This window comes from Etheostoma cragini, chromosome 2 (assembly GCF_013103735.1).
Source record: "Etheostoma cragini isolate CJK2018 chromosome 2, CSU_Ecrag_1.0, whole genome shotgun sequence".
NCBI lineage: Eukaryota > Metazoa > Chordata > Actinopteri > Perciformes > Percidae > Etheostoma > Etheostoma cragini.
In genome coordinates, this window is record NC_048408.1 from 8,711,243 (window position 1) to 8,737,709 (window position 26,467).

General features: G+C 41.7%; 2 protein-coding genes across 6 annotated transcripts in view; one reads left to right on the forward strand and one right to left on the reverse strand.

The window, feature by feature from the left end:
- The window catches only part of bmerb1 (bMERB domain containing 1), a 13,955-nt gene extending 6,002 nt beyond the window's left edge, over nt 1-7,953 (forward strand). Inside the window, exons 3-6 of one of the 2 annotated variants that reach the window (XM_034892353.1) lie at nt 3,659-3,732; nt 5,783-5,897; nt 7,183-7,265; nt 7,371-7,953. In XM_034892353.1, coding sequence (XP_034748244.1) covers nt 3,659-3,732; nt 5,783-5,897; nt 7,183-7,265; nt 7,371-7,597 — 499 coding nt within the window. In that variant the 3' untranslated portion in view covers nt 7,598-7,953. The remainder of the gene's footprint in view (nt 1-3,658; nt 3,733-5,782; nt 5,898-7,182; nt 7,266-7,370) is intronic. The other variant, XM_034892363.1, reaches the window with a different exon arrangement.
- On the reverse strand, nt 2,364-26,155 carry LOC117956831 (meiosis regulator and mRNA stability factor 1). Of its 4 annotated transcripts, XM_034892132.1 has the most exons (28): nt 26,031-26,155; nt 25,266-25,472; nt 23,628-24,530; nt 23,261-23,423; nt 22,835-23,049; nt 22,284-22,401; nt 22,022-22,194; nt 21,167-21,682; nt 20,027-20,181; nt 19,058-19,219; nt 18,722-18,908; nt 18,358-18,536; nt 18,163-18,243; nt 17,757-17,996; nt 17,415-17,534; nt 17,126-17,304; nt 16,737-16,957; nt 16,508-16,650; nt 16,227-16,360; nt 15,890-16,092; nt 15,256-15,483; nt 14,347-14,586; nt 13,938-14,189; nt 13,663-13,729; nt 13,356-13,460; nt 13,045-13,200; nt 11,631-11,838; nt 2,364-2,393 (listed from the first exon to the last, which is right to left on the reverse strand). In XM_034892132.1, the coding sequence occupies exons 2-27, from the start codon at nt 25,413-25,415 to the stop codon at nt 11,633-11,635; spliced, it is 5,496 nt and encodes a 1,831-aa protein (XP_034748023.1). In that variant the 5' UTR covers nt 25,416-25,472; nt 26,031-26,155; the 3' UTR covers nt 2,364-2,393; nt 11,631-11,632. The 4 variants fall into 4 exon arrangements, with proteins under 4 accessions (XP_034748023.1, XP_034748025.1, XP_034748014.1 ...); XM_034892134.1 differs by lacking the exon at nt 2,364-2,393 and having other exon boundaries at nt 8,828-11,838; nt 13,669-13,729; XM_034892123.1 differs by lacking the exon at nt 2,364-2,393 and having other exon boundaries at nt 8,828-11,838.
- Nucleotides 26,156-26,467: the final 312 nt, after the last annotated feature.

Below are 26,467 nucleotides of genomic sequence, written 5' to 3' on the forward strand. Positions count from 1 at the left end.
GGGGATAGGGCAAAAAGGACAGTACATACACACCTGGACTCACATAAACACCTGGACACTTTAACACTAGACACTTTATGATAATTTATGGTAAATGTCTTTTTTTATAGCCAAAGTTTTTATACTGTATTCTTCTTTTTTTAAACGGAGGCCGGAAATTTCAATTTCCTTCCTGGAGTAAAAAAAGGATTAACAAAGAGAAGTCTGAGTCTATAATGAGGTTTACTGTGTTGACACACTGCAAAGCCATTCAAGTTCTCTTGTCCTTGGGATATAAGTTGGCTGTTCCAAGACTGTTAAAAGTGCCCGTATTATGCTCATTTTTTGTTTCACAATTGTATTTAGAGGTTGTATCAGAATAGGCTTGGTTTAATTTTCATAAAATACCATCTTTTTATTGTTATGCACACTGCTGCAGCTCCTCTTTTCACCCTGTGTTGATCTCTCTGTTTTAGCTACAGAGGGAGGCATCTCACTTCAATTCAATCTTTGTTGGGAGTTGCACATGCGCAGTAGTTAGGTAAAGACTACTAGCCAGTCAGAAGCAGAGGATGAGGGCGTGCCACGCTAGCAGCTAGGTGAGCATTATAATGTGTTACACAGTAGAGCTGTTTGGAGCAGTTTGTGAACAGGGTTTTCTGTTGGACATGGTAAGTCCCTTTGGGGTGGACCTGGGGCTTTTTCACTTTGTAAACCGAGAACATAAACAAAAAAGATATGAAGTATAACACAATAAAGGAAAGGGAAAAACCCCAAAAGCATAACATGAGCACTTAAAGACAGAAAGAGGCAGTCCATTTGTTCATTGATTATGCAGAGGCCTGGACATGCCAATATGGCAGCTGAATGAATCACTATGATGTACTTAGTGGCTCATCATCAACATCAGCTTCAAGAATAATGGATCACTTTTTGGGATGACATAGGCCTACTGTGTTTTTTTTCTTCTCTGTCTAAAGCCTCGCTGATGCTTGATCATGGGAAGGTTTTGACTGTGCTTGTTGTAGTGCATGACAACGTGGATATTGGACGACGTATTCTGCGATGGAGGATTTCACACTCCTACTATATGTGATGAATCAAACGATTTCAGTGTAGCTCAAAATCACTGTAGCTGTATTAATGAGCTAAAAAGACCACTTCTCACCATATCCTGTTGTTTTTATATAATGTGAAACACAGATTTATGGTTTTACTTTCCAAAACCGTCTTTTAATGAACAAGGAAAAACCTGCATTGCATTATTAAGGAGGGTCAAACAGGCCATTGCACCTTTATACAACTGCACTGTTATACCAAATGAGTTGTCTTTACTAGAAATTTGCATGAAAACCCGATGCCTTAAACCGTTTAAGTCTTTCCACAAGGTGACACTAAACAGGTCGAGTTGTATCATCACAGATTGCTGCAGTAGATAAATCAAGTTTACATTGGTAGTCATTGCTTCAAATCATTAGTTACCATAAGTTAATATTGTTTTGATATAAGAAATATGAGATATTATCCTTCTTACCATGATTAAAGGAAGGAGGCATTCATGTACATGTTTTGTTCTTTATAACAGTAAAGTTTTAAAAACTATGTTTTCATTTCATTGAAGTAAAAAAATGTGTAAGTTGAATTTTGTTCACAACTTGAATCACAACTAATGTGATTTAGTAATGAATGTGTTTTATTTTACAAAACATGAGAGAATAAGTGGTGAGAGCTAAAAAGTTAAATTACAACCAAACCTGGGTTTACAGTGTGAACTGACAATACTTGAAATACAAGCCACAGTCTTGGGTACTGTTTATTATTTTTATGTGTTGAAACTGTATCACAATGTCTCAGCAGCAATATGTCATATCGAACAGAACGGCGTATGTTGTGGGTCATTACACCCCTAACATCTGTGGTGGGATGATGGTTGACGTGTCAGATGAAGCCGATACACATCTTAAGAGAGCTCACTCAGTTGTTAATGTTGATTCACACGCCCACTTTAAATGCTTCATTAAACCGCCACGCTGCTTATTGCTTACATCTCTGTTGTCGGCTCTGTGTGACTTAAGCCAGCTCTTAAACACACACACTGTGTCAGAGTGCAGAAGCTAATAGACAGATAGCATGGATAGAGTGAAGCACAAGGCAGAAGGAGAAAAACAGAAAAAGAGGAGGAGAAAAAAGCTGAAGGGAGGGGTCAAGGGGGAGAAAGAGAGAGAGAGGAGGGAGGTGTAACAGGGATACATGCAGAGGGAGGAGGAGGAAGAGGAGGCTGTGGATGAGTCATCAGCCTGAGCTATCACAGACAGAATTAAATCGCTGGTAGCTGTCACTGCTCCACAGAGAGAGAGAGAGACGCAGAGAGAACGAGAGAGAGAGAGAGAGAGAGAGAGAGAGAGAGAGAAAGGTGTTCATTCAGTGCAGAAGAGAGGAGAATGTGGAGGCCCAGAGGGTGAGACGTCAGGGCTGCAGGGGGCTCAGAGTGCAGCGTGGATTCACTTCTGTTTTCCATCTGTAGATTCTGCACACCCTCTACTGATGTGTGGCGCATCGGGGCCTGAGGCTGTGAGTGGATTTCACTGTACAGCACCAGGCATTAGAGCTAAAATGATTTGTCGTCTAATCAATTATTCAATCAGTAGAATAGTTGAGTAATTATTTCAGTGTTTTATTGAGCGGATATGACAAACGCTCTTTTTAAGGATGCAAACGGGAGGATTTGATGTTTTTCCTGTGATTGATATCAATTGTTTATTGAATATCTTGATTTAGAGGAATGCTTTCAGTCCTACTTCTTTTCATCTGCCTCTCAAAGTCCCATAGCTATTACGCTATGTGTTTCAAATTAGGATGTTTTGCAGATTATCTTCTTGAGAGTAAAAAGAATTATTAAAATGAAAGCTGATGTTTGAAGTGAAAATTTGCATTTAAGATTGATGATAAATAATTACACATATGTAGAATTTAGAAGATATCTGCTACAAACTGCCCTTTCTTAGAAATCAGAAGGTGTCAAACATAATACAGAATAGAATCCGTTAGCCTGCTGAGCTAACTCTGACTCATTTACACTTCCTTTGTACAACATCCTCAAATCAATAACACACGTGAAAACTGAGCCTCTTTCTACATTAAGGAGAATGGGACACAAAGAATCTCTGATGTGCACATGTTGCTTGGATTGCCAAAACAACAACACATTACATATCTATATATATACATATATATAGATGTGTATATATGACAACAAGAAAAGACCAACGTGTGATAGCTCATTTTGTTTGTATGGACCAGAGCGTATCAATATGTTAATTGACCACAGAAACGTGTGAATTAACAAATAAAATATTTTTTCCCAGCCCTAGTTGAGATGTTTTCATTAACTCTGCGTTATATATAATTAAGGTCAAATTCATGTTTAAAAAGTGAATTTCTGTGTTTCTGGACAAGGACAGAATTTTTCACTTGATCAAAACGACATAACATTTGGTGCCTGGATTCTTCTTTTCAGCTGTAACTGCTTTCCTTCCAGAGTTCACTACACAATCCAACTCTGCCTTACATCATCCCAATCAGATAAATACATTCAAAGTGGATGCAGATAATCACATCTGTTGTTCTTTAATCTGATGGAGGCCAGCGATTTACTGTTTTTTTCATATTTTTCTTCTAGGATGGATGACATTCAGCTCTGCAAAGACATCATGAGTTTAAAGCAAGAGCTGAGACAGATTGTCACAGTACCAGGTACACACACACACACACACACATACACTCACATGTACCTCCTGTGTGCTGAAGAAAACCATCTGTAAGCATATCAGGAAATAAACCTCTCACAATTGATTCTCTGTGTGCAAAACTGTCCACGCTCCCTGTTTGGACTCGATCAAAAATAGAGTTTTTGGCAGAAAGTGCTTCTGTTTGCAGCTCGCCAGAGTCCCACAACCTCAGCAGGTGTCAGGCTGATTTATAGGAAGAGTCTTAACGTTAAACTACACAGGATTGATCGTAAGTCTCAGGGACAAGTTGGAGTTTTGAGGGAGAGATAATAACACACACACACACACACACACACACACACACATCATCACTGTGAAGACAATTTGATATGAGCTTGGGGAAGGCATCCAGAATGAATTTAAGTAACACTTCTTTTTACTGGATGTAAAAGTTGTGGGTTTGTGGCGCAGGAGACAGAATCAGCGTTTTTTTTTTTTTTTAAACCAATTGCAATGTAGCCCTGCACTGTATAGAATGAGGATGAAATAACAGAAACACCTGACAATGTAACAAAATCCACATATTGTGAAGCTTATGTTTGTATGAATATTTGTGGTGTTTTGATGAGTTGATTTGATTCAGAGCTGCAGTCAGGAGTAAAAGAATACTGATCTGTGGGATCGTCCACCCCACCTGCCCCAGAGAGAAAGTTTTCTACACAACCCCAATTTATAGTGACTGGGGCAACAAGGGGTTATTAAGGGATGTCAAATGCAAATATGTAGTATAACAGTATATAACTGGAAAAAAAGAGTCACTAACTCAGTAGTATCCATTACACAGCAACATCTTAAAAGGTACTCTGTGGAGTTTTTTACCTCGTCAAGCGTAAATCTCTTTTAGTGAGTAACACCAAATTTAAATATAACATATTTGTTAAAATGTTTATAATCTAGCTTTATGGTCCACTTACATGCTTTTCAGGAGCTTTCAACCATATCACATTTCCTCATCAGCAGAAAAAAAAACAAAGGGCAAAAGGGGGACATTTTTACTGTTCAATCGCATTTTCTCCATAATGCCAGAAATAAAATCCTGTTAGTGGTTATTATGTTATTAGATTTTTTATTCATGTACTTTTGTCTCGGACATATAGTCCAATTGAACTATATAATAAAAATGAATGGAATCTGCCTATAAAATATCCACCGTTTGGTTGCATGAAATTGTTGAAAAGAATTCTAGAAAAAAAATCCAGAAGACGTGATTTCACTGTCCTCAAAGGTGGCTGCAGCTTTGATTGCATTGTAATAATGAAAGTAATCCTAATATTGTGTCCACCCACTTAATATTTTTGGGATTACCGGTCACACAAACTGCGGGCTGTCGAACAAAAACTGCCCCTCGTTGACATTCCCATGAGCCCCTGGGGCCTCATATATACAGTTGCTTCACTGCACAATGAGAGTCACATGACAAAGAGACTGTGTAGCCCCCCCTCTCCGGCTCCTCTGACATTGGTGCGCCCCTCAGATTGTTCTGCCCGCGGAGGAAAACACACTGAAGCCGCACTGCTCTACTTTGTTTCCGTATCGGACAAGAGGCTAATGTTTGCAATCATTTTTCCAACCTTTTCCACCCTCCCCAGCCGTGTCAGACAACCTTCTGCTGCAACTGTCTGTGTTGTTGTCAGTTGGGTCTATTTGTGTGTGTTTTTCTGTGCTTTGGAGTGTGAAGGTTAGGAAAGTGAGTGAGACAAAGCAAAGACGATGTTGCGTTTGTAGATCTCTGACTGATAAAATTCTTTGACCAAATGAAAAACAGAGCTCTGTAGCATTTGTATAAATGAATCAGTGCCTTGTTGTGAATTAAACATGAGGGGAGAATTAAAGGTGTGTGCTTGGACTCAGTGTGTAAGAGCCAGCTGACTTTGCTGTAAGGTCAAGTTACAACGTGGAAAACCTGCATTTCTATTTTAATCCGTGGAGAATATTACATTTTCAGTTCAGTCTGCTTGTCCCTCTAGTCATCCATTTATTTATGACTTTCATTTCCCCTTTCTCCTTTCCCCCAGAGAAAGAAAAAAACAAGAAGCACAGGCAGCGAGAAGAAGAGCTGATTCTGAAGATCCATAAACTGGTGCAGAAGAGGGATTTCCTGGTTGACGATGCTGAGGTGGAGAGATTAAGGTACAGCGCACACAGGCATGGGCAATATCCGGGATCTGAGGGACACGACTGATTGCTTGTTTACTCAGTGTTGGGTTGAACTTCATCCACTGTTCTTCACTTGATAGATATGGGAATGTTGAGAAACAGCGGGAAAGAGACCCATTCGATTAAATGGGAGCATCTGCCTGCTGTGAGAGTGTGTGTGTGTTTGACTGTTTTCTACTCCCTCCTCCACTCCCACTGATAACAGTGTGACAGAGACAGCTTTCAGATAGACGTGATATTATATAATGTAAAATCACAGACCGGTTTTTAGAACACTAGATGAACAAAGTATTTTTAACTTGAAAGGTAATTTTTAAAAGTGCACTCTCAAATAGGTCTATTATTCTATAACTTTATACAACATAATACATCTTTTACATCCTGTGTTGAAAAAAAAAGAAAAGGAAATACCTACAAAATGGCTACCAAAAACACAGGTGTTACTAAAACATTAACGATGGCCCCTCTATTTAAAGTGGCCATATTCTGAAGAAAAAAAATAAAATCATTTTTCTCAGATTTGGGGGGTTATTTTTTGTCTCTGGTGCTAAATGTTGTCTGCTTTCAGTCTCCGGGTCAGCTGCTCAAAATCTGCACCATTTTGCCATTTGCTTAATTGCAAAACACTGCTGCAAAACACACTAGTTCACCATAATCTCTAAAAGAACTACTTCCATGTCCCTGTTCTGCAAGTACTCCACAAGTGGCCCTTGTTTTGAAGAAGTCTCCCAGCTAATCCTGCCTTGGACTGACCAAAGTTAGAGAAACAGTTATCTAGCTGATGTGATCTTACCTAGCTACTGGAACTGTGCAACTCCCAACAAAGATAGTATAGAAGTGAGATCTCTCACTCTGTAGCTAAAACAGAGACCGGGTTTCACACAGGGTGAAAACAGGATCTGAAGCAATGTGTGGTACAACTAAACTACGTTTTTTGAAACTGAAACTATGTAAAGCTATTCTGGTACAACCTCAAAATACAATTATGAACCTGAAAATTAGCATAATATGGGCACTTGAAGAGTCATGACAGTTAGTCACCATGAACAATTCCAGGACCGTGAAACCTGAACAGCTAAATGGTATTCAGCCATAATTCATTTTGTTATTTACACCTGCTTTTCTTACTGGGATACCATAAAGAGGCACTTACTGCAGTCCAGGTAGCTTATATAAAGCTATTCAGTGACTTACAAGGCCCCCGTAGTGACCGCATTGTGTTCAAACAGCCGAATATGTGACTGTACCTTAACCCCAGGGAGCGAGAGGAGGACAAGGAGATGGCCGAGTACCTCAGACTGAAGTTGATGCCTCTGGAGAAGAAGCTCAAAGTCACACAAAGTAAGTGAAAATAAAATGCACAAAATACAAAGTGAGAGAGGGGTGGGAGTACTGTTCACTTTCACATCCACTGCGTGATGATCTCCTTTACCTTTTTCCCCCATGGCAAGATCCTCCAAAGCCCAAGAGACAAATACCAGAGCCGCCTCCCAACAAACCATCCATCACCAAGTCAGGAGTGGCCATCATTAAGGATTGCTGTGGGGCCACCCAGTGTGCTGTCATGTAACTCACACAGACCCCTTTGTGACCTTGTCCCTGTGTCGAAAACACACCCACATCTCATTGACACGCCATGCATCACTTCCTGTGACTCAGAGAACCTCCGTTAACTCCGTTTTGCCCTTGTAGCTGTTCAGGAATTCGGTTAGTAGTTGAATCGATAAATATTTAAGTTTCAGCGACATAGTTTGAGCCCAGAGTTTAGGAGCTGATCCCTAATCAATGCTTCAGTGTAACCTCACTATGGTTTCTGGAAGTGTCCACAGTATGTATGAAGTAAAGGGATTTGTAAATACAAATCTGATTAAAGTCTACAATTTGGATTAGAATGGGTCATTCCATCATGTAACATTCCTTTAAGATGAAAATTCTAAGATCATGGTCTAGTAACTGTGGCAGCATTTCCAGAACTACAAGCACAATGTCAACAGAGTTAAGTATTAATGCTGAGATTCTCTGACAGAAAAAAAATAAAAAATAAAATCCGATATCGTCCCAACATGTTTGACATTTTTTTTTCTTCCTATTTTAACATCAAACACTGAATCTCTTTCACTTTGCGGAGTACTCCCAACTCTGCCCCTTTGGCAACAAGGACAAAAATGCAAACACATGCGGCTCAAACAAACCGTAAGTCACTTCCATTCTGACTCCATGCACTGGCCCGTATAGCAGTTTCATTCATATTCTGCGATCCAGTAATATCTGCTGTACTGGACTTTTAAACTGTGGCAGACGCAAAATATCACAAATTTGCTGATTGTCAACAAAAGTTAACAAACTCCACTACAACGCTGCTACAGAGTCAGGTCGGAATTAGGTGTTCCAACATTTGCATTTCACGTAAATGTGAACATATATGACCCACTTTTGTAGCAGTGTTTCTGCTGGTTCACAAACCTCTCATGGCCATACTAACGTCATCTCAGCCATTAGCTACTGGGAAGTATTGCCTGTGGTAGTATGACATCATTTGTAGTTATTATGGATATTGCTGACAAACAACTTGCATCCTCTGAATTTAATCTTGCATTTTTATGATAAACACCAGGAAATTAATAGATTGTGTACGTTTGAGTGTATTTTAGGACATTAGTGACTCGTGTCAAGCAAAAGTGTTGCCCTGTCCCTTTACCTTCTTTATTCTGATAACGTGGCGTTCTGTAGTAGTGAATTTATGAAGGTCCTTTGTTGAATATTGAACAAATATGCAGAAAATAAGCTGAAACTATACCTGTACATACATGTTTAAATAAAGAGCATCTTTCAGGAAAGTGCTGGGTGATTGAGTTATTTGAATCTTTCAAAAACACTGCAAAAACATTAAGACGGAGCCAGAATTGATGCTTGTGAAATTTAATAACAGAAATCTTTTTTGGTCCCTTCAACAACGTTAAACTGTTACAGGTGATGCAGTAAAACGGTGTGACAGATGGGGGGGGGGTGGGGTGGTGAACACATAAGTAACAGTTGTAAACAAAAACATAAATCAGTCTAATTAAAAAGGACACCATTGAGTTAATTAAACCTTTTCTTCAACTGTGGAACCGATGTGGAACATGGAACTGAATTAGCAAGATGAGGTCACAAACAGTTAACAGAAAGAGGTAAAGACACAAAACTGAGTTTCACCCCCTCCTACTTCACTACCGAATTTCACATTATTTCATGAACCAAAACTATGCAAAAAGTGCATATTTTGACAGGTACAATAGCTTCCCAGTGATGTAACCGAAACAGAGAGAGAAATATAGAGTAAAATATATTCATGAGTTAGTTGCCACTGCAGTACTCTGAGGGAGAGCTAGGTTTTGCTCAAAGTCACAAAAAAGTTATCCATCCTTACTGCCAAAGTTAAATCTAGATATTTAATCTGAGCATTTTCAAGCCCATTTTTAACATTACCAATTCTAAATAATTAACTATTTTGAGGTGCTCATTCCATAATCAAAGAGGTTTCCAGACAGTCAGTAAAACATTGCAGGAGAGACCTGGACCCCAACCGCCCTAATTAAAAACATTTTTATTGGCATTCAGACATTTTTGGAGCATTGGCAGGTGGAAACTCAGCTTTAAAAAGGCTTTTCATACCAAGTCTGGGACACAGAAAAAAAGTATTAACACTGGCTAAAGAGGCTAAACAGTCAAACTGGAAACTGATTAAATGGGCTTTTACCCATTCTTTGAACATTTTGCCCTGAACACAAACGACCACCCTTAGACTCGGTCATGCTAAACTTCCCGGCAGCCGACATTACTTGATGGCAATTCAGCAGCCAGTAAACACTTGACAGGAAAAACAGGAGAAACCAACACACATCAGTAAGTAAAAACTCCTCTATGCAAGATGTGAGGGATGGGGAGATACGATGGCGACTCCTTCGGCACCGTGGCAAATACAAGCCATTGTAAAAGCCCGGCAGATTCCAGAGAGCCGCAGAGGGTCCTCTGTGTGTACGTCACAGTCTGTGCAGGAGGCTGCCCAGAGCCCCCATGGTGCTCCATAAACAGCCTACCGCCACATCTCCCCCTAAAAACTCACAACCAATCACCTTGTCATTAAAAATCAAAAACTCAGGAGTGCTTACTGCTCCCCTCGAACTCTTCAAACCCAGGCAGTGGACATCACTACAGACACGGTGCTTACGAGCAACAAGGTTAACTCTAAAAACCCTGAGTATTTAATGTGGCAACTGCAAGGGGGACGCCAACTCTATGACCCCTAAAACATGGTGGAAATAAAAGACCTCTTAAAGAATGTCTGTTCCTGTCTGCTCCTCCTGGGCTTACACCATGCATAAACTCATTTATGCACACCATGCATATTTCACACCACCTACTCTAGTGTAAACCACACAGACAAAACACAGCTAAAAGAACACACTGGCTGCTGGTGAAAGCCGAACAATTAAAGTACGGAGTATCTTAGTTCCTGCTGCCTGAGCACACATCTGGCAAGAGCATTAAAGAGCCAACCCGTTCAGGCCTTCTTTAGTGGCCCTGGAGTGCCGAGCCAAAATATTTGCATTAAATTAAGTCAAAGTACAACAAGAATAAAACAATTCCGAGAGCAGTGCTTGCCGCAGTATCAATCATAAGTTTGCCATCGATGCTTTAACTGTTCAAATGACCGTTCGCTTCTGTTAAGAAAGCCATGATATGAAAAGTTAACACTAATGTTAAGTCCCACCATTAAATTGCCCTCAGACACACCACACATTTAGACCAAACTCTTTAACGGACTCCTAAATACTCTGCATAATATAAAAGGAACTGAAAATACTGTCTTGAGGCTACTAAACAAAGACAAACGACAAGAATATACCTAAAAGAGAAGCTACCACTTTAGAAATCCTTAGTACTTTAGCCGTGAGAAGACTGAAAACCGGAGGAAGAGACTAAAGAATGAAACAGGCGGGTGCTTGGCGGCCAGTTTGGTTGACATGTCTATGGTTACCTACAAAGCAAATTAGCCCCAAATTTGAAAAGGAGCGTAAAAATTATTGAATGTAATAAATTAAATGCTCGGTTTTCAGCAATACAGCAAGGATGTATACGTTTAGGTATCTCATTATTGCACATAAACAAAACCCCTCCATAAAACTTCTGTTAGTTGGCAGTTGTATAATCTAAGAATATGAGTAACTACATTTCTTGGATTAAAACACAGAAAACTTAGTTACTCATCCCTGGCATATCTCCCATTGCCCAATACATGTATACAGTGACACCCAACTCATCTTTAGACTCTGCATTCATTGTTAGCCAACAAGTTTTCTTTGACAACGTGGCTCTGAACTGAAGAGGCACAGAAACAATTTAACTTCTATGGAGATGAACTCAAACACACGTTACAGTAGATGAATTTGGCAATTCAATTCAAAGAATTGCAGAAAATCTGCAAGAAGAAAATCACAGCTTGGTAAACGTCATCGGAAAAACACACCGATTGAGAAATAAGCAAACAAAGATGGCGGGTAAGAAGAAAAGCAACAGCCTGTTAAGGATCTAGAGGGGACAACGCCAATACTTCTCTGGGGTCACTTCTGTGTAGTGTGTCCAGTGTAGCCGCTCAACTCTTGTATTTAGAGTTACGTATGTGTGAACTAGTAATGCTGTGAGTGCGTGTGAATGTGTGAAACGGATCAGAGACCTGCTGTGAATGAGAAGTTGGCAGCTAGCTTAATTCTGCTGCGTGTGGATCTTCTGCTGGGACTGTCCATGGACAACGGGGTCTTTGTGTCAGAGGGGGGTGGAGATTTGGGGACTGCAGAGTAGTCTGTGCTGCCAGGCTGTCCCGGAGGATCAGGTGTGCCGTCAGCGCCCGCTGCAACATCTGGTTCGTCACTCACTGAAATCACACACACAAGCACAGACTGAGGTTACACCTAATGAAAAGACAGGAATGGTGAAAATATAAGTGTGATGTACTCATTAAAATGTATTTTTGTTCTCCCTTGCTTTGCCTAATACTGTGTCTATGTTTTGCTCTGATTTTGTTTTGGAAGAAAGAAAGGGGTCTGTGACAAGGTCACATAATCCACCATTTTTATAAATGTGTGGAACAAATAAGAAAACTTTGAATTAAACCTCTAAACAGCCGCCAAATAGACCGGTCATAGACCAGCTGACTGGTTTAATGCACATGTATTTCACCTCTGTGTGTAGTAGGACCTATGGTGGAGCCAGTTTTGCCTCAACCCTTACCCTCAAAGCTCAGTACCGAACCGACCAGTTACCCGCAATTATCTTCAAGCCTAATCCGGACCCGGCCCATTAATTTAAGTCCTGCGAACCGACACCCAGGACCTTGTTGAGGTCATGCAAAGACTCTGCAGTAATCATTTGTCCACATAGTGAGTACATACGTAACAGCCCTGTTGCTTTCAGACAAACGTATCCTTCCTGCTGAAATTACATTTGGTTGATTGTTCTCTTCATATTTGTCAGTCCATGCGATACAGATGTCTGATCAGACAGAAGCTGCTCAGCGTCCATGCAGCCAGCTCAGGCACAGATGCCAGTCAAGCCCTGTGCCATTTTATTTTGAGAATAATGAGCATCGTCATCACCCCCTTTGTAATGCACGCATCATTTTGATTTTGTATTTTTCCCCGAAAGAAGACACAAAAATTATTCCGTTCTCACCCACCGCCTGCAGTTTATTTTTGCCTGTAAATTTATATAAATATAATTTTTACCCATTACACAACTTTTTCCACATGTACGTGACCTGTTGCAGGACTGATATACAGTGTAACGTATGTAGGATGTAACATATAGGATGTAACGTAATGTAATATTGGGAAAGGCCCCCCCCCCAGAGCCATAGTCTGGGGGTGGGGCCTACCACTGTAGAAACACGGCAGCACAACATGGCAGCCCGCTTGGAAGACGACCCACTCTATGTGTAGATATGAAGGGCTCATTGTAAGCTAATGAAAAACAGTGATTGTTAGTTTTAGGGGATTTTACACTAATAAAAACATTACTACATGTACATTCCTGCCAAAGGAACCCCCTATATACACAACAATTCTGGTACATTGAAACTGACCGGTTGGAATTTTCTCCTCAAAGTGAATCAGGTCCGTCTCCTGGAGGGGAACAGGGTGGAGCTGAGGTGATGGCAGGCAGGATGGTACAGGACCACACAGTAGGTCTACTGCTGATGTCAAACACAGCAGCTCCGATTCCACCACTACATCGCCACCTAGCAGGTAAAACAACGTCTTCATTTCGTTCGTTTTTTTTTTTTTTTTTTTTTAAATCTGAGAAAGACTGACAGAGCAGAGCCATCTTTATAAACATGTATTTAACTTATTTATTTAAATCTGGAGCAGTCAATACTTGTGTGACCTATGTTACCTGGACTCTGGGTTCCAGATGTTGCGTTGCTAATCGGGCTGTCTCTAGGGCTCTCAGTGTTCTCTTCTAGCTGGGGGCTGTTTGAGATTGAAGGGCTTGCCCTTGCTAAACAGAACACAAACAAACACCCATGTTATACAGCTTCCACACATTGTGGGTGGCATCTGGTGAAATCACTTCCCAAGTATTGCCTAGGGAGTACCCAGAGATTAGACCATTGTCATAGAATCACTTCAGCCTGCAGCCATTATTTACAGTCTGTGTAAATACCAATGATTGCAACCAATGAAGCATGCTATGCAATCACCTTCACCTTTCATATCGTTCTTCAAAACGATAATCCTCTTGTGACCATGCCCTTTGATCCAGACCACCTGATGATGACATGTCACAAAACAAAACTAAATATGCAGATGAGGACCTATACAAACAAAATAAAAAATTGATAACGAGCTCTGAAAATAATTAAATGTAAGATTCAAGTAACACTGGCAGAGCTCACTTCTAAATTTCTCTATCAATAGTTGACTTGGACAATGATGTTCTACTACAGTAAAAGTACCTGATGCAGTTAATTCTCACCTGTGGAATGGCGCTGAGCAGCTCATCAGTGCTGGTGTATCCATAGGAACGTGGTTCAAGGCTGCAGCCTGTAAATTTGTTATAAGCTCCCTGGAACTCCGTCAGAAAGATCTGGTTGTAATGGTAGGTGTGGAGCAGGCCGCGAACGTTACGGGCAAACTGGTAAAGCCTGGTCAGCCTCACCCACTCCTCATCAACACCACTGGCAGTGCTGCCAGCTTTGTTGCTGTCATCACTTTCTTCAGTGTACAACTGTGGGAAAAGATGGCACACAAGTCAGTTCGGCCTCTGTGTAAACTATTCAATAAAAATGAAGATAGTGGGATAGTAAAAAAAAAAAAAAAAAATCTGACTGTAGGACAGGAACATGTAGAAAGCTTGAAAATAGCTTTAAGATAGAAAGACAAACCTCCACAAGGTATGGCAGGCTCTTGAGTAACTCGCTGAGGGAGAGGAACCCATATTCACATGGGTTGAGAAGGGCTCCATGGACGGTCAGGTAATGCTGGCTCAGCTCATCCACTTTGAAGCCCCTGGTGACGTGCTCCTCCTCTTGGGACATGAGCAGAGCCAGTAGCTGGGAGGTCAGTGAGCGCAAAGACTTCCTATTGATCAACTGCACTTCCCGACCCCCCGAGCCATCCACCACCTTGAAATTGAAAGGAAGCGGCTGGGTGTTTACTGGTATTTTTACTCGTGATTTTAAATAAAATTGTTTTACCAAGTGAGGCAGTGCTATGATTATCATCAACAGTGAAGTAAAGTGTTTGTAAGTTGCTCTATGTCACTCAAAAGAAGTTTCCAGGACGTCAGAGCTGATTTAAACCCTAAATAATATAATTTGTTTTGTGGGGTAGTCGGACAAATGATATTTTTAATGAGTTAAAGTTTTTTTAGAAGAATAAATAATTAAAGAGTTTACCTTGAGACTATATGTGTGAACTGTAGCTTCATTGAATGTTGATCAGCTATAATCTACTGTGCTATAATAAGAATTTTCTTTCTCTTTTATTCCTAGAGCTTAACAGTTATGAATTTGTTGTAGAGTTTGGCAATTCTATGTCAAATTGTGGAAACGTTTCCAAATGCAGAGTACTTCTCCTCAATGGGCATATTCAATAGATGGACAGGCTCATTAATCAGCTAGTTAGACTAGGCAAAAAAGCGGTGGTGTTGAGCGGCGAAATACAAAAGGAATATTTTATTTTTTCACTGGATGCCAGATGAGACGCCTTTGCGTAAGCAGGGAATAGAATTTATAATGACACAAAGGCTCTTATGACAACAAAATCACCAACTAATACTTGGGTGTCTTTACCTTGACAACATGGCAGAGTTTGGTCAGCAGAGCCGGCAGGGAGCTGGCATCATAGCCCTGCAGGCGTAGACCATAACCAAAGGTCTTGCTGTACTCCGTGAGCAGCTGGCAGACAGGAAGACTGGAGTTTTTCTGAGCCCGAAGCAGCTTTACCAGCTGAGCGGCCAGCGCCTTGATGCGCTCCACTTCTGTCAGAGTCAGCACTTTCTCCTCACCACACTCCAACACCTGACGAAGGTACAGCAAATAAAAAAAGTGTTTAGGTAGAGTGGGAACAGAGGCAAGAATGCTTGATCAAAAAGAAGACTCAATAACCCAGTTTAATCCAAGAATATGATATATGGGTTTTGCCATGACGAGCCAGAAATCTGACCAAGAAAATGTTCCGTTTAAATGACCGTAGGAGGAGCAATTATCATAGCAGGTCATTTTGAATTAGCGGTTCAAAGAAGCAAATGGAAATGTATAACTGAGATACTTAGTAACAATCACTGTGTTAAGATAATATCCTGGTCATTGCTAGGAATCCTCTTGGCTGCATAACACAGAAGGACCATCATTTCACACCAGAAGCACTTCGATTCCTCATAGTTGAAGGTTGGGGCACCAAGGACCACAAGTCCTCCTAACTCACCATCAGTATGTTGGGGATCGCCTCGAAGAGCTCCATTAGCTTGGTGAAGCCGTAGTAGCTGAGTTTGCACTGACGACCGAAGTGATGGTGGTAGGTGGGTATGAACTTACTGAAGGCCATTCGGCAGTGAGGCTGGTGACGAAGAAGGTCCACCACCTCCTTCCCAAACTGCCTAGTGCGCTCCATTTCCTCCACAGTACGCTCTGTGGGCAAAAAAAAGAAAATTATAACAGTGACATTGTATGACATCATAATTATTAGGTTTTTCATAGAGATTTGGACACCTCACTACACAGTACTTCCAAATGCATCTTTTTATTAACGAGTTTAAACAGACCTCTCTTGGGAACGGAGATGACGGTGTCCGTGTCCTGATGTGTAATAGTGATGGTGGTGTCGGGGATCTCTGTCAACAGGTCCATCAATTCACATATGCCATAATCGATTACCCTCCAGTCTCTGGAGAAGCACCTGTAAGAATACATTACAAACATTCACGACACGGATGATATTCTCACACTTTTCTCCAACCGGGGCATAAGGGGACTTCACAGACAAATTATTAGCATTTATCTGCCAATGTAAAGACAGCTACAGCTCCAAGCAATGTTGACTGACCAATGGTATGCCTGCATGAAGTCCTTGATTGCCACCTGTTTGCTGGCTTGAAATTTAAGCAGTTTGAGCAGGTCTTGGGTGAAGCGCTTCACTTGAGCACGATGAGTCAGGGTCAGTAAACGCTTGGTACCCATACCCAAGATCTGTAGGTAAAGAAAATTAGAATAAACACCCAATATGTAGAATACAAACAAACAAAAAAGTTCAAGATCCCTATAGTCCTCAATACCTGCAGGACATGTGGAACGGCCTCCAGAAGCTCCAGCAGCTTGGAGTAGCCATAGTCAGAGACACGGCACTGCTTGGCAAAGTGATGGTGGTATGATGGTATGAACTTGTTCATTGGCATGATACAAGAAGGCTGACTCTTCAGCAGGTCAATGATCTCACGGCTGAATTGTATGAGCTGTGGGTTTCCAACAGGACTCTTGCAGCGCTGAATCCACGTTTCTGCATGTAAAAAGTTGTATTTTTTTCTTAATGTAAAAAGTTGTCTTTTTTTAATATAAAATGTCTTTAATAGGTATATCAGGCTGGCATTACAGCACTATTTAGGTACAGCAATGCAGGTAGCTCAACAACCACCAACAAAAAGGTTGAGATTTTGGATGTTCCTACCAGAGTTTGGTGCTGGTTGTTTGTTGTGGATCCACTTGATGACTTTGAAGCCATTCTGAGCTGTGACTATTGTGATACTGGGAACACATGTAATGAGATGCTCCAGAGGAATGCCACCCTCCAGTGTCTCGTTGCCCGGCTGCAAGGGGCGGAATTTTGATGCATAGCAGTCTGGAAAACTACATGTAAAATATTTTACATTATTGACTTCATAATGTGAAAAAACATGCCTGGTTTGATGAAAAAAAAGAAGAAAAAAAAAAAAAAAAATGAAGACGCTGGTTTTCACCTGAGTAATGGAAGAGTCCCCTCGTGTGATTGCAACAGACTGTGGACCTCCGATGACAAGGTGCTTAGAGACATCACAACAAAAGGTATTGTATAGGAGTCAGGGTCAAAGTCAGCCTCACTGAAAAAAGAAGATATATAAGAGATAGAAAACACAATCAGTGATGGAAACAGTGGGGACAGTCCGCAAATCAAATTGTGAAAAAAAAATGTTTTAATAACTAAACAAGTTTCATTAGAAGGTCAAGTCAGTTTGTAGGATTACATATTTTTATGCTATAAGCATTTAATTAAATTATATACAGACACTTCAGGTTAGTTAGGTCATTTTTGCATGAAATACCTGAAGTCCTGCTGTGTGTAGTGCTCTCTGCAGACAGGTTCATGGTACTCCAGCTCCTCAAACACTATGGGGCTGCCGCTAGCAGAGGAAGAGCCCTCCTGGGACTGGGAAGATCCCAGTGGACTCTGACGTATTTGGCTGCTGTGCAGTAGGCACACAAGTCTTGAGCCTCCCTGTTCCCGCACTGCCACCACTTCTGGTAGCCTGTACAGATCCCCAACCACAAGCTTACGTGAAAATCTGGAGAGAGGGGGGGGGGGAAAAAAGGAGCATATAGTTTTCAGGCAATTACTTTAAAATGCATTTATTATCAATTTGGAATTGCTATACAAAATGCGAAGTACAAAATATGTATAGGTAAAGTTGTTCATGTTTGAAAGCCATGAGTTGAGACCAAGCCACTTACTTCTTCTCATAGATCTCTGTAAACTTGAAGAGGGGAAGGCAATTTGCAGGCGCATCCTGGAGAATGCTGATGATCTCGGTGCTGCAGAATGAAAAAAGCTGACATGTACCACCACAATCGAAACGGTTGGAGAAATGATGTGTCCATATACTATATCGGAAAGTTCCATGAACCCTCAACAACGGTTGACTGTACCTGAGCATGGCAAGGGATTTGCTGCTACCACCAGTGATCAGAGACACCTGAATGCGCTTGCCTCCGATCTTATAACGGTGCAGGCCACTGACAGCACTTATTGCCTGCTGCAGGGACAACATCTGGATTGTGGCCTTCAACTGATAGTCGGTGTGGGGGCTAAGCTCCACAGCTTTCACCTAGCCAAAACAAGTCACACCACAAGGAGCTGTTTTGAGAAGAGTGAATCTCACTTCAAGTAGATATCGACAAGCAAACATTCCATCTTAAAAGATCTTTATTTTGGACTCTAATGTTAAGAGGGTACAGGCGTAGTTGATTAATACATTTATCAGTACAATAACGTAGCTGGAGTAGGCCTTACCCGCCCATAACGGGAGAAGGTGTCATGCAGTGACTGCTGCAGATCTTTGCGGGACATTCTGTAGTCCAGGTTGGCCACTTGGACCTCTGCCCCATCAGAGAAAGGCTCAGGAGGACCTTCTGGACACATGCTACGAGGGGCAGCCAGCAGGGGAGAGGAACGGCTGGACAGGCAGGGCGACACACTCCTGTTAAAGAGGGGGGAGACAACTTTAAAATAATAACAACATTTAATGTTATGACATTCTGGAGAATTTGTATGCAGCATGAGCAGTATTTCCCCTCCATAATGTTCTAGGTTAACTTATCAAATATGACTTTAAACCCAATATGTCACCTGGATGACCAGGAGCCCTGGGACAGGATGTGGGGACTGAAGCTCCTGTGCAGGTTCAACTTGCTGAAGGCTGAGGGAATGCTAATCTGGAACTCCCCTGAGCCCTTTTCCCCTTGTTCTACAGGGGATTCAGTCACACTGCGAGGGTAGGAGCCCTCTCGTCTACATGGAAAGACGGAGAAAAAAGGGGACACATGTAAGGGCAACACCCAGATTTTTAAGATTAAAAAGGAGAATTCTGGTCGATTCCAACACGTAGCTCTACTTTTTGTAAATTTGGAGCGCTGTCAGTAGAGAGAAAAACTAAACCAATCAGTACTGCCTACACCATGTTATCCTTCTGCTAGACTTAGCAGGCAACAGGCCAAAACAGGACATGTTTTAAACGTGTTTGTCTCTTTAACCTGTTCAAAACGTCATTAAAAGTGCCTAGCCATGTAAAGTGATTATTTCCAAGTGAACACAGTGAATCTGACTGCTGCAAATGCTTATTTTTTAAATCTCTTTTCGGTGTTTTAGTTTCCAGAAGGTCCCAAAGCACTCCTTGCAGTATCAACACAGGAACTAAACAGAGCTGAATTAGCACAACCTTCATGCATTTCTGTCACATGTACAGTTGTGACATTCATTGTGTTCACTCAGAAAGAATCACTTCATATGAGTAGGCACTGGGAATGACATTTTGAACATGTTAAAGAGGCAAACACTCATTTAAAACTTGCCCTGATAAGCCTGTTAGGGGCTAACTCTAGCAGGAGGATAACGCGGTGTAGGCAGCACCGATTGTTTTTCTATTGACAGCATTACAAATTTACAAACAGATCTATAATGTAATCGACCGGAATTCATCCTTTAACACTAGCAATCAAATACTTATGAAAAACAAAAACAGTATATGGAGCCAGATATCAAGAAGCTTTCATCTAGACACATTCTTCTCACTCTAATATCCCTTTTGCCTGTGTGTACCTCCGTCTGTACATGGATTCACCAGTAAAGCCAGGCTTGGACAGCTGCTCCAGGGATCCTGTTTCACCGTTACTGTGTGGGGAAGAGGAAGCAGCACGTCCTTTCTCCAGGTGGAGGAAGCCCATTCTGGTCTTGCTCTCCACACTACCTAGCTCCTGGATTAGAAAGAGAGCAGATGTCAATACTGTAGATGTTGACTGGGTGGATACTGTTGATGAGTTTGTGCATGTGTCTGTCAAGCTTGTGTGTGTGCGCGCGTCTGTCAAGCTCAATGGAAAAAGTCATGGAATGTCAATCTGATTTCTGAGGTTGAACTACGGATGTGCATATAAAATGAACTAGCCTGACTCTTGAACAGCAGTATTCACCAGCTGAGTGTTAGAATTTATTTAGGGTATCTTAGCTATGTGGAGACAACTTTACAACTAACAGATTTATGATTTAGTAATTGACCCATAGTCCACATCTAATGTTATAGCCATGAGAAAGTGTTTTACTTATAAACCCTTATAACCTTTTTATCAACATGAACCAGACCTATGATAAAAAGTTAATACAGTTCTCCAATAGTGTCGTTTGTGTTAATAGACATTTGGACCTCTAAATTTCTCTTTACTGGCCCAACTCTGACAAAATTTAAAATGACCATCCCTAGCTTAAGTCAATACAGTAATCCATTCATGTGTCACTTTTCTCTAGTCTTCCACACTGGTCTGGTGGTCGTCCAGCCACTACAGGTCAGTTTTATCCAGAGTGGAAAACTGCATGGGCCAAACCAAATTAATAGAGGCATGGCACAGACTTTGGACAAAACAAAAACATTGGCTAATCACAAGAAGCAGTGTATCAGCACTGATTTACTGGACAAACAGTCAGAAAAAAAGCACAAAAGCTATAGGCTAATTCATGCATTAGTATGATGAATGACCAATGAACATGCAGGACAATAGGGGATACATGAAGCACTAACATCTAACACATGCTAGCACAGGCAGGCAAATGAAGCTTAGCAAGCAGCTAAAAGCAGTTAGTCAAAGCAGCAATTAGAGGGACACTGGGGAGGGGATTTACATAGCAGCCCAGACAAGGATAGAGGGCAACGGAGGTTAAGGGGAAGCAGGCACTGGCGAGTCTGCTGACCTGATGGGGCTTGGCTGGAGCACCACCGGGAGGCCCACTGCACCCTCTCCTGGGGGTGTAGGGCCTTTCGGGCAGTGGGCCAGGGGCGTGGCACGGGCGGGTTGCTCGCCGTTGCCTCCTAGGTGACCTGGGCTTCTCCAGGTGCAGAAAGGAGGAGGATATAGATGGGGGAGAGCCGAACATTGAATCCTGGCTTTGATATGCGTGGGGCAGAGTCTGAGGCAAGTGATGGGACTGAGACTGACGCTCAAGCTCAGGACTTGCACTGTCTCTGGGCCGTGGGGAGAAGGAGAGGCTGATTTGGTGGCCAAACACATCCTCATTTTCCATTCGCTTGCGGGCACGCGCAGCTGCCTCAGTGCTGCCAAAACGGAGGACTGCTGTGCCCTGGGCCATGCCCAGCACCTTGCCACCACAGTTGTCTGACAGGCGGCGCAGCCTGAGCTTCACAGCGTTCCGCAGGCTCTTGTCACAGTTGACAGGGAGGTTGTGCACATAGAGGAGGTTGAAACTGGGCTGAGGGAGGGAAGAGACAGCGTGCCTGTCTGGTTTGTATAATTTACACTTAAAAAAAAAAAAATTAAAGCAGTAGTCTTCCTTGTAGTTGAAAAACAATTTGAAGAATGGCTTTGAGTGGTATAGAAAAATATAATATATATAATCAAGACCCCTGAAAGAAAATTGTGTAAGTAAATAATTGTGAAGATGGTCTAATTCACATTGCAACTGCCTCTCTGCCCTCTTGGCAAATCCCCGATTTCCTTTGTAACTTTGTCAGAACCTACTAACCTCACCCTACAGGGTAGATAACTTTTTCTTTTTTTAAAGTCCTACTGAAGCATTTGTGAGGCCTACCTGTGCTTTGACAAGCATTCGTGGTGGCAGATCAGCTGTGATCTCCTGGAAGGCCACATGGCGGTGGGCGTGCTGCAGTAACGCTGAAGATGTATGGCTGCCATGGACCAGGATGACCTGGAAGCCATGGCGATGGCGCAGGTCACTCAGCTCACTTGCAAAGTTCACATCCGCTAATAAAAAGAAATAGTTAACGCGTGTTAATCACAAAAAAACTTTTGCAATCAAGGCTGTAATTATAGTGAATCTGAACTGAACTCACAGGATACTAATACAACAGTCGCAGGTGCGGTGTGGGTCTCAGCAAAACGTCGTAGGCTCTGGCGAAGCTTGTCATCTGCAGCATTCTTGGCTGTGGCATTGATATGCGCAACAGTAACCTGATGAAGCAAAATTATGTATGGATGGCTTTAGTTAATTTTCTATGTTGTTCAATTTTCTATGGCTGTCTTTTTTGGGGGGTGGGGATTACTTTGACATGTTCATGTCATTTTATGGAGGTTAATGTCTGAAGTGGAAATACCTTTAAAAATAACATGAAAGAGGACGTTTCATTGTTTTTTTCTGAAGATTCCATCACGCAGTATCCGATTTGGCGCAAAATCAATTTAAATAGTATGGGAATGCCTCATGAAACCTTAGTCAATCATTCAAGTAAATTAAGCCCTCTATTAAATAGTACATTTACTCCCATTTAGTCACCACATGACCAACTCTCCCCATCATAAACCTTAGCTTAATGGTATTCATTTAGGGTGGAAATGTCAGACATTTGTAAATGTAGCCTTGAAAATACATAAAATGAATTAGTACCTGGCAGTTGTTGAGCTCTTGGATGACAGCTTTACTCTCCTTGCTGATATCACAGACGCAAATGAACTCTGCCTCACGGTGGCCCTGAAAGAAATGGCTGCGAATACGCTGGACCACAGCTCCAGCAGAGCGACCGCTGGGCACGCTGCAGTTCTCAATGTCCCAGAAGACACCCACTGGAGGGATGTTCTCAGAACTACCATTCTCTGGCGAACCTAGCAGAGAGTTAACAAACAATCTTTTAAACAGCTTGATCTTAACTCTATTGTTGCTGCAGTCAATTTGGATGAAAGAACATTATCTATCCACTTCACTCAAATGCCAAAGAGCTTGCTATTTCAAAACAGTCCAATCAAGACAAATCAAAATAAAATAATAACTGTATATGTGCAGGAATTCTGTATTTTATAGCAAGAGTCCACTAACCGTATTTCTGGCCAGTCTTACCAAGGCTGGCTGATGACATGAGCATCATGCCATCAGAGGAGGTGCCACAGCCATTGCAAATGGGTATAGGGATAGGAGCAGTCTGGGCATTTGGTACATTGGGCCACACCTTATCTGACTCCAATGCCAGACCATTCATGGGCTGCAAATAGGTACAGATTAATAAAACTGTCAGGGAAATCTAAAATAAAACAGACAACAGCAAACAGTACTATACCAAATGCAATTTTATAACTATGCAAAATCAGTCTGAGATCACCCGTGCATATAAAATAAAGTTACCGAGAGGGATCTTCATGGCATACACATACAAAAGACCAGCGTGATTGAAGAGAACTCTACCAACCTTCAACAGGCAATCCTGGCAGTAGTGTGCTCCCTTCACACAAACCGTGCGTTCTACATTTAGGTGCAAAGGATTAGAGCAGAATTGTGCTGAGGTGGTTGTAGTGGTGATAGTGGTGGTGGATGGGTAATCACCAAGTGTGCTTCTCTGGGATCTTCTGGCTGATGGGCAGCAGTCCACACCACAGGTGTAGAAGCCAGAAGGGGCCAGGCAAGAGCCATGCAAGGGAGCGGGTAAAGAGGAAACGCAGGGGAGAGAGGAAGCCTGAGGTGCTGAGGAGGGAAACAGGCTGGATTGACTGTATGGAAGAGGTACAGCTGGGTAGGTGGGAAGAAGCCCTGAGCAGCAGGAGAGGTAGGGGTGTGATGAAACAGGCTGAGAGGTAGCAACAGAAGAGGACAGCTGGGGTTTGTTACCTAGAGTGGGCAAAGGACCAAGAACTTCACCTCCACAGCTCATGTGATTTTTATACTGATGTAACGATGAGGCTACAGAGCAGGCTACAGAGCAAGGGCCAGACCTACTAATACTGCTGCTGATGGGTGCTTCCAGAGAGCCTGGGGCCATATAGAGTGAGACAACCCCAGTGATGCTACTACTACTGCTGCTACCAACAACACCTCCACTACCCAATAACCCATAGCCATCTGTGCTGCAATAGTCACAGTGTGTGTAAACGCTTACTTTGGGGCTAGTCCCCTCTTGTTGTTGCTGCTGTGATGGTGGCTGTTGTTGGTGGGAGTCGTGTGTAAGCTGAGGAGGCAAGCAGGGAGGAGGCATAGGGAGAGTGGCCAGAGAGAAGGGCTGGGATGATTGGGAAGAGGAAGTATGGAGTGGAGGATGAGGAGGAGGAGGGACATCTTTCAGTTCCAACACAGCCTTTCTGTTGTCCATGTAATTGTTCTGGAACATAAAAGCACCAGCAGATTAGTTCACATTTAGCAACAATGTTTTGGGATTATTATTCATTACCATCAGTTGCTAACGCTTTACAGAAACGGCATACATTTTATCAAAATAACCTGAATTAGTGTACACTGGTATTAACAGCACCTCCAAGCTGGAGATAACTGCACTGTTACTGTCCAAAATTTAACTAATTTCACATGGCTTGTCATACCCAAAAGAAAAAAAAAAAGGTATTGTAATATCTCTGCCAACACTTTAAAGCTGCCAGATTTAAAGTTATACTTGCGGAACCATATGCCACCCACACTGCATTTAACTCTGTAATCATGCATGTGAAGAGTGCAGAAAACATACATACACTTTTTAAAAGACTGTTGGGCTTACAAATCACTCTGTAGCTCCAGTATTAAGTACAGTCAGTCTGAGGTACAGAAGTGACATTTTTCACTGCATTACAGTTACTTTTAGATAGTCAGTGTTATCTGATGTATAAGAATAAGTACATTTTTATATGCTTTGTCACTGGTTAAGTTACAAATGCCACAAGAGTTGTAATTCAGTTTAAGGTAAAGCTAAATGTGAGATAGATGCTCCATGATTGTGCCCCAGACTGCTGCACTGATAATTGGCCTTTTAAATAAAGAGTTAATGAGAATTGATTCAACTTCCGCTACTCTCCCCTACATGCCTGTCTACTGACACCTGAACTGTACACATATTAATACCTACTTTATCTGTGTGATGAGCCGAGGCTGTCTCATTGGTGGGGAAGCAGTCTTTAAGTTTCCATAGCAGGGTTGAGGCCTCTGTTTTGGGGTGACCAAGCCATGGGAAGGGTCTAGTGCTGCATATGTCTCTCTCCTTTCCCAGTCCTTCCATTATACAACCCGGAGAGGACTTTCACCATCCTTCACCTTGCTTCTCTCTCATGCTTTACTGTAAAGAGAAAATGAAAGTTAAAAATGTGAACACTAAAACCTTTGTGTTCGGTCCCTACCGACTTATTTATGATTGCACAGGTCTGTTCGAGCACTTGACTCCCCACATCTTGTTTACGAGGGTTTCAAATCAAGAAAGAGGGCATGACTGTGTAGATAACGTTTAACTTTGTAAGCTACACACTTATGGACTGTTTATCTGAAGCTAATTAGCGCAACCGTTGCGTTTCCCCAAAGCGACTCGTGTAAACCAACCGACGTTAAATTAGCTAACGTTACAAGCTAGCTCACGTCAACGCTATTTCTTTGAGTGTATTGAATGTTGTTTATGACGAAATTAGCTAGTTTACTAGCTTGACTGCTATCTAACGTTAAATGTTTGCCTGGAGCTAGCATTAGACTCAAGCTAACAACAGGAACAATCTCTTAGCTTGTTTAACAGACACAAAGCTGTTCACGCCCACATGCTACCGTTCATTTGTCTTAACAGTGTAAATCAATATTATTTGGCAAGTTAATAGCAGTACATGTCCTAAATAGCTTGTTACTTAGAAACCTGATAATATCGTCCTTCACATCCTCTTCAAGGGACTGTTGTTCCTCCGATCTGACTGGCTCCATAAACACCCGCACCTTTTTGTAACCTACTTTTGCCAGAAAGCACGCACAGCTGTCGCAAATGTTGTTGTTATCTGGTGATCAATACATGTGACTGTGATACACTGCGTACAATTGTATGTCTACAAGATACTTTTTTGTTTAATTTAGCTCTAGTTGTAGTTTTGACAATATTATTTTAAAGTTTAAATTTAAATCTTAAAATAATTATTTTTGGGTGCGTACATTTGGTACATTAAATTGGCAGTTCATATTGGGCAACAAAATGTGGAAGTAATAGAAGATCATGCATTTTATCAATAATATAGCTATGCCAATATGTTTATTTAGCATATAGACATATATTCCTACAATATGATAACACTGGTTATTGGA